General features: G+C 35.3%; 1 protein-coding gene across 1 annotated transcript in view; it reads right to left on the bottom strand.

The window, feature by feature from the left end:
- LOC140331491 (ATP-dependent translocase ABCB1-like) overlaps window positions 1-13978 on the bottom strand; it is a 42818-nt gene extending 28840 nt beyond the window's left edge. The window contains exons 1-11 of the mRNA XM_072412549.1: window positions 13828-13978; window positions 11559-11626; window positions 11079-11172; window positions 10003-10060; window positions 9274-9418; window positions 8698-8761; window positions 5747-5938; window positions 4656-4827; window positions 4448-4572; window positions 2780-2957; window positions 240-353 (exon numbers count right to left, since the gene is read on the bottom strand). Coding sequence (XP_072268650.1) covers window positions 240-353; window positions 2780-2957; window positions 4448-4572; window positions 4656-4827; window positions 5747-5938; window positions 8698-8761; window positions 9274-9418; window positions 10003-10060; window positions 11079-11172; window positions 11559-11604 — 1188 coding nt within the window. The 5' untranslated portion in view covers window positions 11605-11626; window positions 13828-13978. The remainder of the gene's footprint in view (window positions 1-239; window positions 354-2779; window positions 2958-4447; window positions 4573-4655; window positions 4828-5746; window positions 5939-8697; window positions 8762-9273; window positions 9419-10002; window positions 10061-11078; window positions 11173-11558; window positions 11627-13827) is intronic.
- Between the last annotated feature and the right edge of the window lie 545 nt (window positions 13979-14523).

The raw sequence follows: 14523 nt of genomic DNA, 5'->3' as shown, positions 1-14523 counted from the left end.
TTATTATCATTTGATGGTTTAATATTTTGTAATTTTCTCTTTACACGGTATAATTTGCTGACAATACACTAAATAATATGCTGATGATTTATAAAGAATAATAATAAAAAAAAAGCTTTCCATATGATTTGAAAATATTACTACATATGTAGGATAAGAACAAAGTAATGACATAGATACTGAGAAAGTCAAATACTTTGAATATTATAATTCTGCATTTATTTTTTACTTTTTGTTACCTTGTTTATAATCTTGTATATTTCAAAAGCTGCTCCTCTAGCACTGCTAATACTTTCTAAATTTGGTGAAACTTGTCCAAGTGTGAACGTACCGACCAACACTGAGAAAAATACCTTGTGGAAAGAAAATGTTGCATGTAATATACTGTATATAATATCAAATATTATAAAATGTACATACCATAGCAGGATTTTATGTCTTTTATAACAGGACTGCAGATGATGTCTGGCCCAATTCTCAGGTTCACATAAGCATTTCTATCTAAGCTATGCAGGAGGGAGACACGACTTTCATTTTACATGCTGTCCCAGTACATGGTTATGATAATAAATCAATAGCAATCAGATGAGTTTTACAGACCTGTACTATCACATTCTCCGTTATATTAGATCAGGAAGGAATGTCTGAAGCTGCCTTACAGACATGGTATTGCCATGGATTAGGCTGTAGTTTTGGTGCATATAGAGACCTTTTTGCACTAGTCAAGCATTTTCCAAAATGGTATATTGAATATGAAGGTGTAATCACCCTTTGACTTTTAGAATGTCGGAATGATTTCTTTACAAGATATTCTTTATTATAAAGTCTGGTTATGGCAAACCTTGCCCCGTTCACAGAATCTCAATATTTGTGATCCCAATAAACAAGTCTTGCCCCACATCTGGATTAATTTTATGAGTATATATCAATGGTGGGCCTAGTATGCATAAAATGGATAATTTTTAATCCCCTCTCCCCATACAAGATTTTTGCTGTTAAAAAAGCAGCCGCAGATACATCTAATTGATTCCAAGCAGAAAGTGCACTGCAGGCACCTTGGAGCCTGGGCTATTTTATATGGATTCAATATACTTTTTTGACTCAAGTAATAAGTAATTCCATATTTTTAAATAACTAGGAAGGATACCCTAAAGGTAAGGAGAGGCAACACACCTTAGAGAGTATTGCCTAAAAAGGCAAAGGTCAATAAAATGGATCTTGCTTTACTTTGTGCTATGTAGCATGGAACCTATCTCCCTTTGATTTGCTTTGTTTTAGAACAACAAAAGGGGAGTCAAATATATCCCATCTTTGGTGTCAGAGACAGAAATATTAAACCGTGGAATTAATATCAGGAATGGGAATAATAAACCACAGAATTAACATCAGTGGCAGCTATTATAGACCCCATAATTAACATCCATGGTTTCAATAATTACTGCCCCAAGCTTGTTTTCTGCTAACAGATTAAGGTCTTACAATTGCTTACAATCTACTTTTGAACAGAAAATACAGCTACCTCCTGTAGCCATATTTTCTACTTGCAGGGATGCTGTGAAATGGTCTGGCATCTATTGTTCTTTAAACCTTAGGTGTCACATGATCACACTTGATTGACCCCCCCCCCCCCACCAGCAGAATGCAACAATTAGAGAAAATGGGATGTAGTGCAGTGTACAAGCACATTTAAAACAGGTATTTTGTCTACCTAGTTTGCTTTTGTACACTTTTTGCATTAATTTACGAATTGGTTCGCTATCAAAACTTACCATGCTCACTTATGGATTTAGAAGGTCTTTAACGTACAACCTGTGGCGGTATTATTAAACCTCAAAAATAATATCAGAGGCAGTAATAATGACCCTCAGAAATAACCTTACCTGATGTGGGTTCTGAGCAGCATTCCCCTCCCACCCTATATGTGTGAGATTACTTGCTGATGGATGGTTGAAGCTACTGGCAGTACTTGTAGAGACCTTACACCGCACATTGACATATTCCCCTAAAGTGGGTGCCTGTACCTGCATTGGTCATAAGCTGATGTCTGCATGCTAAATTAGAGTAATCTGCTGTGGACTTCCTCCTTTGCACCCCATCCCTAGATATACCACTCATATACAGTATTCATTTGCATTGGAACAGACTGTATTGCTCCAAACAAAGGTAACAACAGCAGGATTCACTATAATAAGTGTCTGCTATATCAATTTAGAGAGGGTGGACCATTCCATACTAACTACTGAGAAGTCAAAAATTCAATAAACCAATTTATGAACCTATTGACTTTTCAGTGTCAATTGTAAATTATCCCTGCCTAATAAATATTGGGCTTTAAAAAAATATTCATGGGAAATAATGGTATTGCCCTTGAAAATGTAATGTGTATGATTCCCAGTGATGATATTTATATTACCCAGGCCCTACTAGTGTGTATCATTCACTATATGTTTTGTATATGTTATTTTTGTATATGTGATTTAATGGAGTGACCATCTATCTATTTTTAGCTACCCAAAGCCTGTTTTTTTCTAGTTAAATCCTGTTTAAATCATAATTTTACATGCATCCACTAAGCAATGTATTTATAGATATTTTTAGTTCACACTTGGGCTTATATTACTAAAGGGGCAGAAAAAGTTCACTTGGAAAGGTCTATATTTCGTAGATATATTTATATTTAATATAATTGAAGTAAGCACATCATCACCATATGTATTAGGCTATTCACTATTCTTAAAACAACTTGCAGTTGACATTGTAGTTTACGAATAATACTTACAATTAATACTTTGCCAATGCTGTAATTTTCTGGTTCTTCCACTGTCAGTCTTGTTCCGTACCAAAATGCCAGGGCATATGCTCCAAATATGAGAAACTGAGACAAGCCCATGGATACATTTAAGGTTACAGACTTTTTCACTCCAACATTTCTTGCTTCAATCAAGTTGGCATCATACCTAAGACAGAATGGTATATGTGAGGCTACATACGGACCAGCGGTTTTTTTGTTGCATTTACTAATGTGGGAACTTAGTTGCTGTTTGCATATGTAGATAAAGTAAAAGTAAACCCTAATAATGGCCTGTTTCTGGGCGTTAGTCTTTTAATAAATGGTTATATTTGTTTTAGAAGGGGACAAACTGTATTAGTTATGTTCTATGAACACCTCTTGTATATTATGGGGAGGATGAGTGGTTATTGTAGTCCTGTTTTAGGATGATGATGCTCCTCATTATCTAGAGTACAATGAGTGAGCCTCGTCTCCCTAGAACATGAAATTTATTGCTGTCAAATTAAAGGGAAGAGCGTCTCTGCAAAATCCACTTTAGATTTGCCAAAACTAGAATATATGAGATCCCACCCTAACTATACAATCAATCTACATTCAAATATTCATGCCCCGGCACTACATAGATACATAGATATTGGAAGATCCAGTGGGTAAAGCCAACAGTGGGTCCCTTTGCGGAAGTGACTTGCCCCCCCACCCCCCCCCCCCACTGAACTGACTTGGGGCCCTTGCTGTGCCCCTGTTGGCTGAGGAACGTCAAGGGCCCTTGTGCAGTAGCACAATTTGATTATAACTTGCATGATATGCTTAAAATGAATCATGTTCCCTTTAAAAAAACATACTGCTCTTTAACACAAAAGCATACAACTTATAACTTATAAGTACAACTTATAAAAATGGTAAATACTTTAGAAAGTATAAAACACTGGTTTTAATATAAAATATACACAATCGTTCAATTACTCAATACCATTTTAAATGTTCTGGCCAGATCTGTGCCTTTTTTTGGTGCACCAGCTTCACTGGTTGTCACCATAAGGCCCTCTCTCCCATCTATGTAGTAAAAAAAATGATTTGTTTTGGATGAATTGTACATTAAGCCTTCAACAGTTTTACTTCCCTTGGACTTAGTGTTCATTTACCACAAAACATAAGAGATTGAGCTTGAGTAAATATAAAATGGTTATTATAGGTCTATGACCTTGATTGGCTTTAAAATAACAGGGGAGTGTCTGCAAATTTACAGCTCATTTAACCTCTTCCATTCTCATTTGGATGCTCGCTGAGGTGGTTTTTTCATGCATGAATCCACATTGAAAGAACCCATTCATTTTTTGTATATGCTCTCAACATGTGTTCATAAATCCAAATAATATACCAGATTTTTTCAATACAGCTCATGAATATTCACATCAATGTACAGAGGAGCATTGAAGGGTAAAGTGACTTGATTACTGTGATGGCATGTGTTGGGGTAAACCTTACCTCCTCCAAAGTCATGTACAATATGTATTATCAAGGCATCTGATGACATGTACAGAATAGAATTATTGTCCTTTACGATCATAGACCACTTTATGTTTAGGTCTTCCAACTTCCAGCTTAACATACAAAAAAAATGCGCATAGCAATAATTCAAAATAACAAAAAACGTACTTATCTATAGCTTTCTGTTGCCCATTAAAAGCAATGACTGTCCGTATAGCTGTCAAAATCTCCTCTGCTACTGCACCGGCCCTGGAGTAGGCACGTAACTCCTTCGACGTAAATGATGCAATAAGCTGGAAAGAAAATAGTACAAGAAAATAGTAAAATAAACACATGAAAATTATGAAACCAGAGATCAGTTGATATACACACATACCTTGGTCCAGATTGCTGCTGACACACCAAGCAGTGGACTGACTGACAAGATGACCAATGTCAGCTTCCAACCATGAACAAACCCAATGATGATGCCTGATAGAAAAGTGCTCAGAAACTGCACAAATATGCACATCTTATCAGCTAGACCTTCATGAATGGTATTGATGTCACTAAAAATAAACAAAAAGTTGTGAGAGCAAGGACTCAAACCCTGACTTCACATATTCAAAGAAAATAACTTGAATTGGGAGAGGGCTGTTCTTTTGATTTGTAAGGTGTATGCAAAGGCTATAATTTTTTATTGGGTTTTTGATTTGGGGGAGGAAAAACTGGGACATCCCACTTTGGGGAGTTTTCGTCTAACTCAAGACAAATCAAGAGAAATATCCCCATGAGGTCACACTAGTCTGTCTGCAAGTGATCACCTTCATCAATACATTTTGTCTGTGTGTCATCTATATTTTGCTATGGAAAAAAATCAAATTTTTTTTGAACAACTTCTCCCGTGTCAATGCTATTGTTTCCTATATTGTCCTTATAAACTGATCCTCCACAATCAGGGGCAGACATAGCGAACATTGGGCCCCCATGAATAACTGACTTGCCCCGCTCCACCCCTAGGCTCCTACAATTCATTTATTTCAATTATTTTTTAATTGTATTTATTCATTTCAATTCATTTTACCTATCCAGATATCTTACTTGTGTCTGCGCTTAAGTGTCATAGAGTAACACCCCCCCATGTATTGAAATTAACACCACAAGACCCCCTATTGGCTGAGGAGGACCTTGTGCAATTGCTCACTTTACACCTAAGTCTGCCCTAGTCCAAAAAAAATAGGTTGCACTTTTCTTATAACATATATAGTCTTGTATTAACATATATAGTATCCCACTTCCAGATAAATCACAAAATCACATCCTCACATTATTACAGTATCCTTAAGTTGTAACATTATTTTAATTTTTTGAGAACTATAAATGTGGGAATAGAAAACGATCCAGATCCACTTACAGCTGTAGGCCCCTGGACCAAGGTTCCTATCATATTTCATATTTTTACTGTATTAAAAATGTAGAACTGCTTACTCAGTAAGTCGAGAGTTTAAGGTTCCAATCTGGGTGGAATCAAACCAAGACATGTCTTGGTGAAGAACAGCTCTGAAAAACTTCTGGCGAATTCTCAAAATCTGGCGACCAGCAGAGACCAAAAATGTCCAAATCTGGAAAACACTTAAGGCAAAAACAGCACATCCTAATGCCACATAGTAGTATGAAAACCTGAAAATGAAAAGAATAAAAAAACACAGTTATTGAGACATTATATCTAACAATTATTTATCATTTGCTTTCTTTAAATTACTCCAAAGGAATGTTACAGAATAAAAACTGACTGACAATGCTTTAGGGTAAAGAAAGAAACAGCAGAAATCCAATACTGTAATTCAGGCTGGGTTATGTTTCAAGCAGAGTGTTACATGATTTAAGATGTCATTTTACAGATTTTTATACAAAAAGTAAGGACAGATTTTTGCTTAACTAATATTTACTCTAACTGAAATAAATCGATAAACAAACTGAGGCCCAAAATGTGGAGGTCATTGTTGAAACCATTGTTGCAATTTTCGATATTTTTACTTAATTACTGTGGGGCTTTAAGTCAAAAGGAACTTAGCAATATCCATTAAACTAGAATTTTTTTTACAAGAAAGTAGGCAATGGTATCATAAATCATTATCTTAGTATAGTTGTTCTCATAAAATACATTTATGGCTTTCTTTTCTAAACTTTAAGTTAACATCACTTAAATTCAAATGTTATTGTTATTACTAATAATAATATAGCAGAAAACATTCAGCTGAGAATATATGGTGCAAATCAACATAGCTGAGTATATATGGTGCATCTGTGTTTATTTTATTTTATTTTTTTGAATTTTAAAACATACTTTATTTAGGGTTTTTCAGGAAGGGGGAGGGGGGGAGGGAAACAACAGGGAGTAAAACAATTAATGTGAACAGTAACAGTAAAGGGGAAAGGATAAACATATGAACAATTTACTATAAAGAGCAAAATAGGGTAACAAGCAGGAATGGAAAATTAGTAAAACTGAGTTAACATACAAACAACATTTTTGGAAATATTGCTATCTTGATAACAAATCCCAACAGGAATCTATTAACAAAAGAAACATAAGGGAAAAACAGCAACAAAAACAATAACATAACAAGATTTTAGGTCATAAACTAGCCCTAGTTGTGAGTTCAGTTGAGTCCCTGTGACATTGTCCCAACCATGTACCGAGTAACTGAGTAGTGGAAACCAGATCTTGTTCTAACAAGTTATCATTCTTCTCGGGATTCTGCTATTTCCATTCTATCCGGTCGCATCCCCATATGACTGTGCTGGTAAGATATCAAGGCGGGCCAGGTAGCATACATAGTCCACCAAAGTGGTGAATTGAGACCAATAGTACCAAGTGTTGAAGAATTTCCTTCGTAAGTTCCCCGTAAGGCGGAGGTTAGATCTTCTATGTGACATATTTCATTGACCCTTCATAACCACAATTGAATGGGTGGTGGTTCAAGTTTCCTCCAATATGCAGCAATACAAGAGTTTGGAGGAGAAAGAAAGTGGGTTCCCCTGGAATCTGGGAATCCGTTGGATGATGTCTCTAACAGCGGACCAGAAAGGTTGGAGAATGGGGTAATTCTGAAATATGTGAAGGAGAAATCCAAGTGCCGTTTGGCAACACCAGCATCGATTGGACATCTCTGGGATGCATTTGTGGAGTTTTTCAGGAGTGAGATACCATCTAGACAAAAGATATCTGGTGCATAACTCCCAGGTGTAACCCAAGGTGGGGTGTGATTTAAGATTAGGGGAAGTGGATACCAGTAGCCACGGTAGCGAGCAAAGAGGGAACAGGGAAAAGCATTGTTCCAAAGTTATCCATTGTTTGAACTTCCGATTGTGGCACCAATCAACTACTCTGGCTAAGTGGACTGCCATGTAATAGTTGAAAAAATTGGGTACTACTAGTCCGCCCGCAGATTTCAGCATCATGAGTAGAGATCTCCAGAATCTAGGGGCCTTGTTGTGCCATATGAAACTAAATAATTTAGTAGAGTTTAGTCAGTCCCTCAATGTTCTGCGAGACCCTTATTGTGCGAATTAGAGGTTAAAAGGTTAGAATCAATATCAAGTTCGAGAGTAGACAGCCCTGTCTGGTGCCATTAGAGATATGAAAGGGAATAGAATGTACTCCGTTCACCCGTACCATGGTGGTAGGACACGAGTAAATGGCAAGGATCCAGGACAACATGTTATCTATGTTTACTTTTATTGCTCATCATGTGCAAGGGAAACCAGGTATGATTTTTTTTGTTGCACAAGACTAAATGAATAAAGTAAACACAGCTTTAATGTATTCACAAAGCTAAGTAAATATTTAGGCAAAATATAAAAGTGCAAATATCTGCAAAATATTCAAAGCATGAGTATTCCTAATAATCGTTGGTGTGATTTGTATTTTTCTTTTTTATCTGTGCAGTGCAAATTTTTGCCCCTGCACAAGGATTTCTACATTATAGATGGGTCACTTATATTCTTTTTGTTTGTCCAGGCTGGCTGGTGTTGTATCTGCCCCCCTGCTTTACACAGCCAGTGGTGGGTTAACCTTCTGGGTCCTTCCACCAGCTCTGCTTTCTACATGCCATGTCCACCACAGTAATGCCAGTTCTACTTTTACAAAAGCCTAGATTTGCAAAGGCAATTGGTGCACAAAAAGTAGGTTTTTATCCCTAATAGTTATTGAAGGCGAGTTTACAAAGATAACACCGTTCTACTATATTAAATCAACCCCTTAGAATAGAAAAGGTGGAAAGTCTTGCTTTGCTTTTTGAAACTGTGTTGCTAATTTGTATTTGTTTGTACGGAGAATTTGGACCAACCAGCAACTGTTAAAGGAATTAAAAAAAACAAAAGCAGTAAACAAGTTGGATGTTAAACAGAAAAAAGAGAGTTGTACTGTTACCTACATAGTCATTTCAGCTTCAATGTCAATTGTCAGGATGTCTCCACAATCAGAATTATTTCTTGAAGCTGAAAGAAATCATATAGACAAAAGTGATTCTTTAAAACTATAAAATATTTCAATTTTGGTGGGCAATGGCTGAACATTCCTTGACAAAAAGGTATACATATGCTTCTTCAATTTCTGCTGTTTGCTTTCTGCCTACCCTGATTTTTATCTGGCCTATAACTCTTTTTGATGAAACCCACCCTGACCTATGTAATGGCTCTGAATGCTCCTTGCCGTGATCTCACCCAGACGTTCCTGGATAATGATCTGCAAAGTATTGCTGTTATCTTCCTCCATGTCATTTACTGCAACCTATGAAAAACTGAGGGATCTGAACAGGGTTTGCTGTTTACCTTACGGATTTTTTTTTTTTTACACTGTAGATGTCTTTTAGCCTTAATGGAGCATAAATTAGCTGATGGTACCACAGAAAGTTGTCATTACCCATGATATTGTCACAATCCTCTCATATTTTTTTTTTATTTTTGGCAATTTTTAAACTAAGATTTCCATTATATGTACTTTTACTTACCATTTACATTTACTCCACTCAGAACAAAGCTGTCTGTCATATCTCCAAATACAATGATAAGAATGGGCAGACCTGTGCCATTGGCTGCAGCACAGATAAGGCCAACGACCATTAGGAAGATATCAAAGGCATCCGCATATCTCAGCTGAAAAGCAGCATTGACAAAATGCAACAAAATTAATATTAAAATTAAGAATGGTCCACATTAATAAATGTTTTTGGGAGAAAAACTAACTTTTTCAAAAGTTCCCTTTTTTATGTACCATGTGGGGAAACAAAAACTGTATGTGGTTGTCTTATTTCTGGTGAGGGCAATCATAATCTCCCTTAAATATAACCTCCTTTGGCAGATACCAAGAATAAATGAATGTACTTGCTCTGCTTTAAAGTAGACAATCAAATGATTACCATAGTTTAAGACAAGGCAGAATTGAATGATATAGAACTCATTCTTCAGCTTTGGACCAATTTTTTACCCTTTCCACAGGTCTTTGTAGCAATGTAGTCCGTAGCTCCATACGGAGGCACCAGAAAGTATTTTGTATTGCTAGACCCTGCTTTCTATTAAGGCTATCAATGTAATCCACCATAAGCAGAAGTGGTAATATGCAAATTTATATATATGAAGCAGTGTAGACAAGTGATGGATCCCATCATTATTTAAGGATGCATCCCAATTAGTTGTGCCCAATGGGATATTGAAGTCAAGAAATATCTAGAAATACTAACCAGTTCAAAGAATCCCACCATTTCCTTAGGAGACTTTCTGCAAGACAACTTTGTATCTCTAATATAAAAAAAATAGCATGTAAGTATTTTGATAGTTACATTTAATTGTAACAAAACAGATACATCAGAATTGTCATTGTAATATAGTCAAATAAAACAAGAATCTACTGCCCTAGGCAAGATTGGGACTTTAGCTACACATATTTTTGATTGACAATAATAAGGATTGTATTAGACAGAGGACACCTCCCTATTTGTATTGTCTATACTGGCATTGATCATCTCCATCAAATACAAACGTTCCTTTCGAAAATGTGTTCTCCAAGTGACAATCAGTCTCAAAGTACTAACCGATTGTGCTATCTTCCTACTTTAGTGCAGGAACAAGAAGGTAGTAGCTGGACCCCCTTGAAATCCATTGGATTCCTCATTGAAGGTTACCTTATGGATGATACTTCTCTGGTACACCCCATAGAACTTTTTCAACATACAGACACATACTAGATCTAAACTAGATTCAAACAATTTAAAAGCATAAAAGTGATATAACGTAATATATAATTTAAACAAATATATAATATAATTTCAATAATTTCCTTAAACAAAAATTATCAACAGATGTAATAGTTTACTGTAGAAATTTTTTTTTACTGTGCTTCCATGTAGTAGGCAAAAAATTCAAAGGAATAAGTAACACAATAAGCACAACATCACAGCGCAGCTGCATAGATATGAACCCAGTTCCCATTGGGAATTCGGCCCATTTTATTTGCAGTGGTGACTACTGTTACTGAGGAAGTGGGGGGTCAGCCAAAAAGCTTAAGGTGACAGAAGAAAAAAAAGGTAAGGGGAAATCTACCATGGGCACACTTGCTTCATTAACAACTGTGCAAGGGGGGAGTTACCCTCGATTAAAGATTTCCTCTAACTTCCTATTGTGTCTCTGGCACAGAAAATGAAGTACCAATGGTACACAGACTACAAAAATAACGTGGCAGTGGAAAAAAAAAGTTTTAGCTATACATTTTAATGTGGAAATAAATGTAATGCAAAATAAACATGGAATAATCACTTACCCTTCATTTTTCCCATCAATATCATGCTCACTTCTTGTCTTTTCATAATACTGAAAATAAGTACTATTGGCATCTTCAGCACTTAGGCTATCAGCTGCAAGGTATAGACAGAAAACACTGGCTTCATATTTGTAGAGTTTTGCAGGGTCCTCATACCACTCCAAGGTTAGATTTTAAAAATGGTTCTCACTATAGTCCCTATAACAGAAGGAATGGACATAGGGAGGTGCAATATGTGCCACCATGAGGGCCCCATATGATTAAAGTAATATTTGCCAGGAATCAAGCTTCTCGGATGTTGACAGTGAGCTAGGTTTTTGCAACAGAAAGATATTGAACATTTCAAGATAAATGAGAAACATCAATGTCTCTGAGATTGAGATTTTCATCCTAAAAAAATAGTTGGGGGATTGCTGTATTTAAGACATCCATAATGCTGTATTAGTAATCTGCTGTATAATACTGGCATCTCATACTTACCAGTGCTATGTGAATTCTCCGCAATATTTGTTTTATTTTCAATCATGTTTGTCAAATCTTGATCCAAGCTGCAAGAGTGAAAAAAAATGTTAATTAGCAAACAGCTAAACCTGATGAGCATTGTTCAATTCCATGACGGGTACTGTAGGATATGTCATTAGATATGAAAAGGCAAACCATCATTTTTTATTGTTTCACCATTGGAGGGGGAAAAATTCTTTCCATTTGTCTGGGTGACAGTTGTCAACATGAGAGAAGGGGATGGGAAAACTTCAATATGAGCTTTGGGTTGATTTACTAAAGTTTACTATTTAGGATGTTTACTCACCAAGGAGAATTTTCACATTGCAAAGGATAATTCACTTAGTTTGTGAATGCCGAAAATTGCAAAGATTACCAAATCACATAAAAATCTAAAAATTTGAATATTTCTTTGCATATGATTGAATTGTTGAAGCCAGCAGAGCTCCATTTCATTTACTAAACTAAGTGAAGTAACCATTAATGATAATTTGCTTTTTTTTTAGTAAATCCACCCTTTACACTAGTATTTGGGTGCTTCAAAATATAGAGTCAGGGTACATGTTTCTAGACCCATGGGACAGGCTAAGGCTAGCAGGTGGATCAACAACCATCTTATTGGATTACCATACAGAGTAATTGGTAAAATAGTAGAGGGTAAAACCAGCTATATTGGTGCCATACAGTGAACTGTTTTTGTTTGTTGTATATACTACTAGCTAACATTTTATCAGAGCACTGTGAGCACTGTAGAGGAGATAGGATGGGCCCCCATCAAGATTGTGCTATGTGCCCTTTGATTTGTAGTTAAGTCCCTGTGCATACTAAATTGATTTCTTATAAGACAGCCTAATATATAATGACCATGCCAAAAGTAAATTTAAAAAAAGAGCAGAAGGCTGTTGACTGACACACTATTGGCTTTTCAATATTAACATTTCTTTTAAAACCATCACTAAAAAAAAAACTTAAAATAGTTTCATCCATAATATCTTTCGTAATCTAATGTGTTTTTAATTCACATTTAAAAAATAATAATGAAAAATGGCATAAAATGGCTATAAATCTATAATTCTTTAAGGTTAAAAAAGGTAAATTTATTATGTAAATATATAAAGCACCTCTTACTTCTATTTCAAAAGCAAGATCTTCCATTAAACCAAAAGCATCCTCCATTATACACGGAGATTACCAGCTCATCACGTCATCATCAAGGGGTGGTGGTGTGTTTATTAGTGATTTCATAGAGATCACACTAAGTTTATGAGTAATGAATCAGATACCCAGATCAGATCAGATAACATTCCTGTTGGGGAGATTTACCACCAATGTGTACTGGTGACCAAAGTCACTGAATAAGAAAATAAAGGAAAATCTACATATTTAGTGCTGTCTCTAAAGGCATGAATGAAAGATTTCATTAAGGATAACTATGTTGGGGACAACTAAGAAATAGGAGCTTTTTCCTCACTTTTAGAGGATTTCCAATACTTTTCTGTATTGTACCATTACAAACCAGTAACCTATTCTTCTGTAGCCAATAGTTAAAAAAAAAGAAAAACAATTTATATATTTAGATGGTACAACATCAGTGGGAATCCATGTAAGTTATAGAGAGAGTAAACTAAAAGAGATATATATTTCAATAAAATGATGTAAACATACATTACATATATAAAAAATAAAAAAATATGAATATCATGTGCACAAAAGGGGCAGCACAACCAGTACTGATAAATGTAAATGAGAGTTTAAAGATAAATGTTAGGATTTTGCAGATAAGTATATACAAATTCTTCAATAACAAAGATTTTATAGAGAAATAAAAGTCAGAAAATACATTTTGACGTTGGATAGTAGCTTTTTTGTCCACTAATAGATTAATAATAATGTGAAATGTAATGTAAATCCATTAGGGAAAGAAAGCAGCATCTAAGTAACATATAAGAACAGGAACACAGGTTTATGGGGTTTATTTACTAAGGAGATAGATAGTGATCATGACAATGACTGAATTATGTGCAGGCAAAGTTCTATAAATAAGGAGGTTAAGAGAACAACATTCATTCATTGTACATTCATTTAACATTCATTTAAAGCTACTGCTTTACTTTATTCAGCCCCATCTTGGCTTTGTGCTGTAAAATAATTAATATCTTTATCAATAATACAATGAGTATAGTGTGACTTATTCTGTATATGTGAACAGCCAGCAATCCATAGGATGTCGCCCAACAAATATACCAACCTGATTTCTCACTCACTCTTCATGAACTGGAACGCCAAAGTCAATGTTTCCACTCTCCTTAATTTTGAAGTTTAATAAATCCCAATTTATAGATTTTGGGTACAGATTCCAAATCTTGTAGTCTTCTGTCCTGGTCTGTGATTTCAAGGAAAGCCACAAACCATGGTGTGCATTTGGAATGTATTTGAAAAATATAATGGAAATGTTCATAAAGTGCAGCAAATCAGTGATTATTTTGTCTATATGACTTTTAGATTTTTTTCTATTTTTGGTGTGTCTTCCTGTGTAACAGCTGGGTAGCTTTGATCAGTGCACCCTTTGTACATACTGATAAAAAACCCATAGCGCCTGTTTGTTTTTACACTAGAAGAGCTTTATTCTTGAAACAAGTGAAAAAGGAAATGGTAAAAACTTGTTTTGTGCATACATTTTGTTCAGCCAAGTAAAACAGAATAAGATTTTATTTCTTATGAAATATTCTGATATAAGATTTAATGGAGTGCCCCAAACTTTTTTTTTAAAATTAAACCCCATGTGTTGTTATTGGAACCCCTAAAAATATTCCGTAGACATTAATAGAAAAAGACAACAAACTTAACCACTTGAAAGACTAAAATAAAAAAATTGATTCTGATTTCTGCTCAAGAAATATTGATCCATGAGATGTGTACAACCAGGTAAAAACCAGTAGTGAGA

This window comes from Pyxicephalus adspersus, chromosome 5, assembly GCF_032062135.1.
Source record: "Pyxicephalus adspersus chromosome 5, UCB_Pads_2.0, whole genome shotgun sequence".
Lineage (NCBI taxonomy): Eukaryota > Metazoa > Chordata > Amphibia > Anura > Pyxicephalidae > Pyxicephalus > Pyxicephalus adspersus.
The sequence above is the reverse complement of the archived record's forward strand: the minus strand, read 5'-3'. Positions and strand labels throughout refer to the sequence as shown.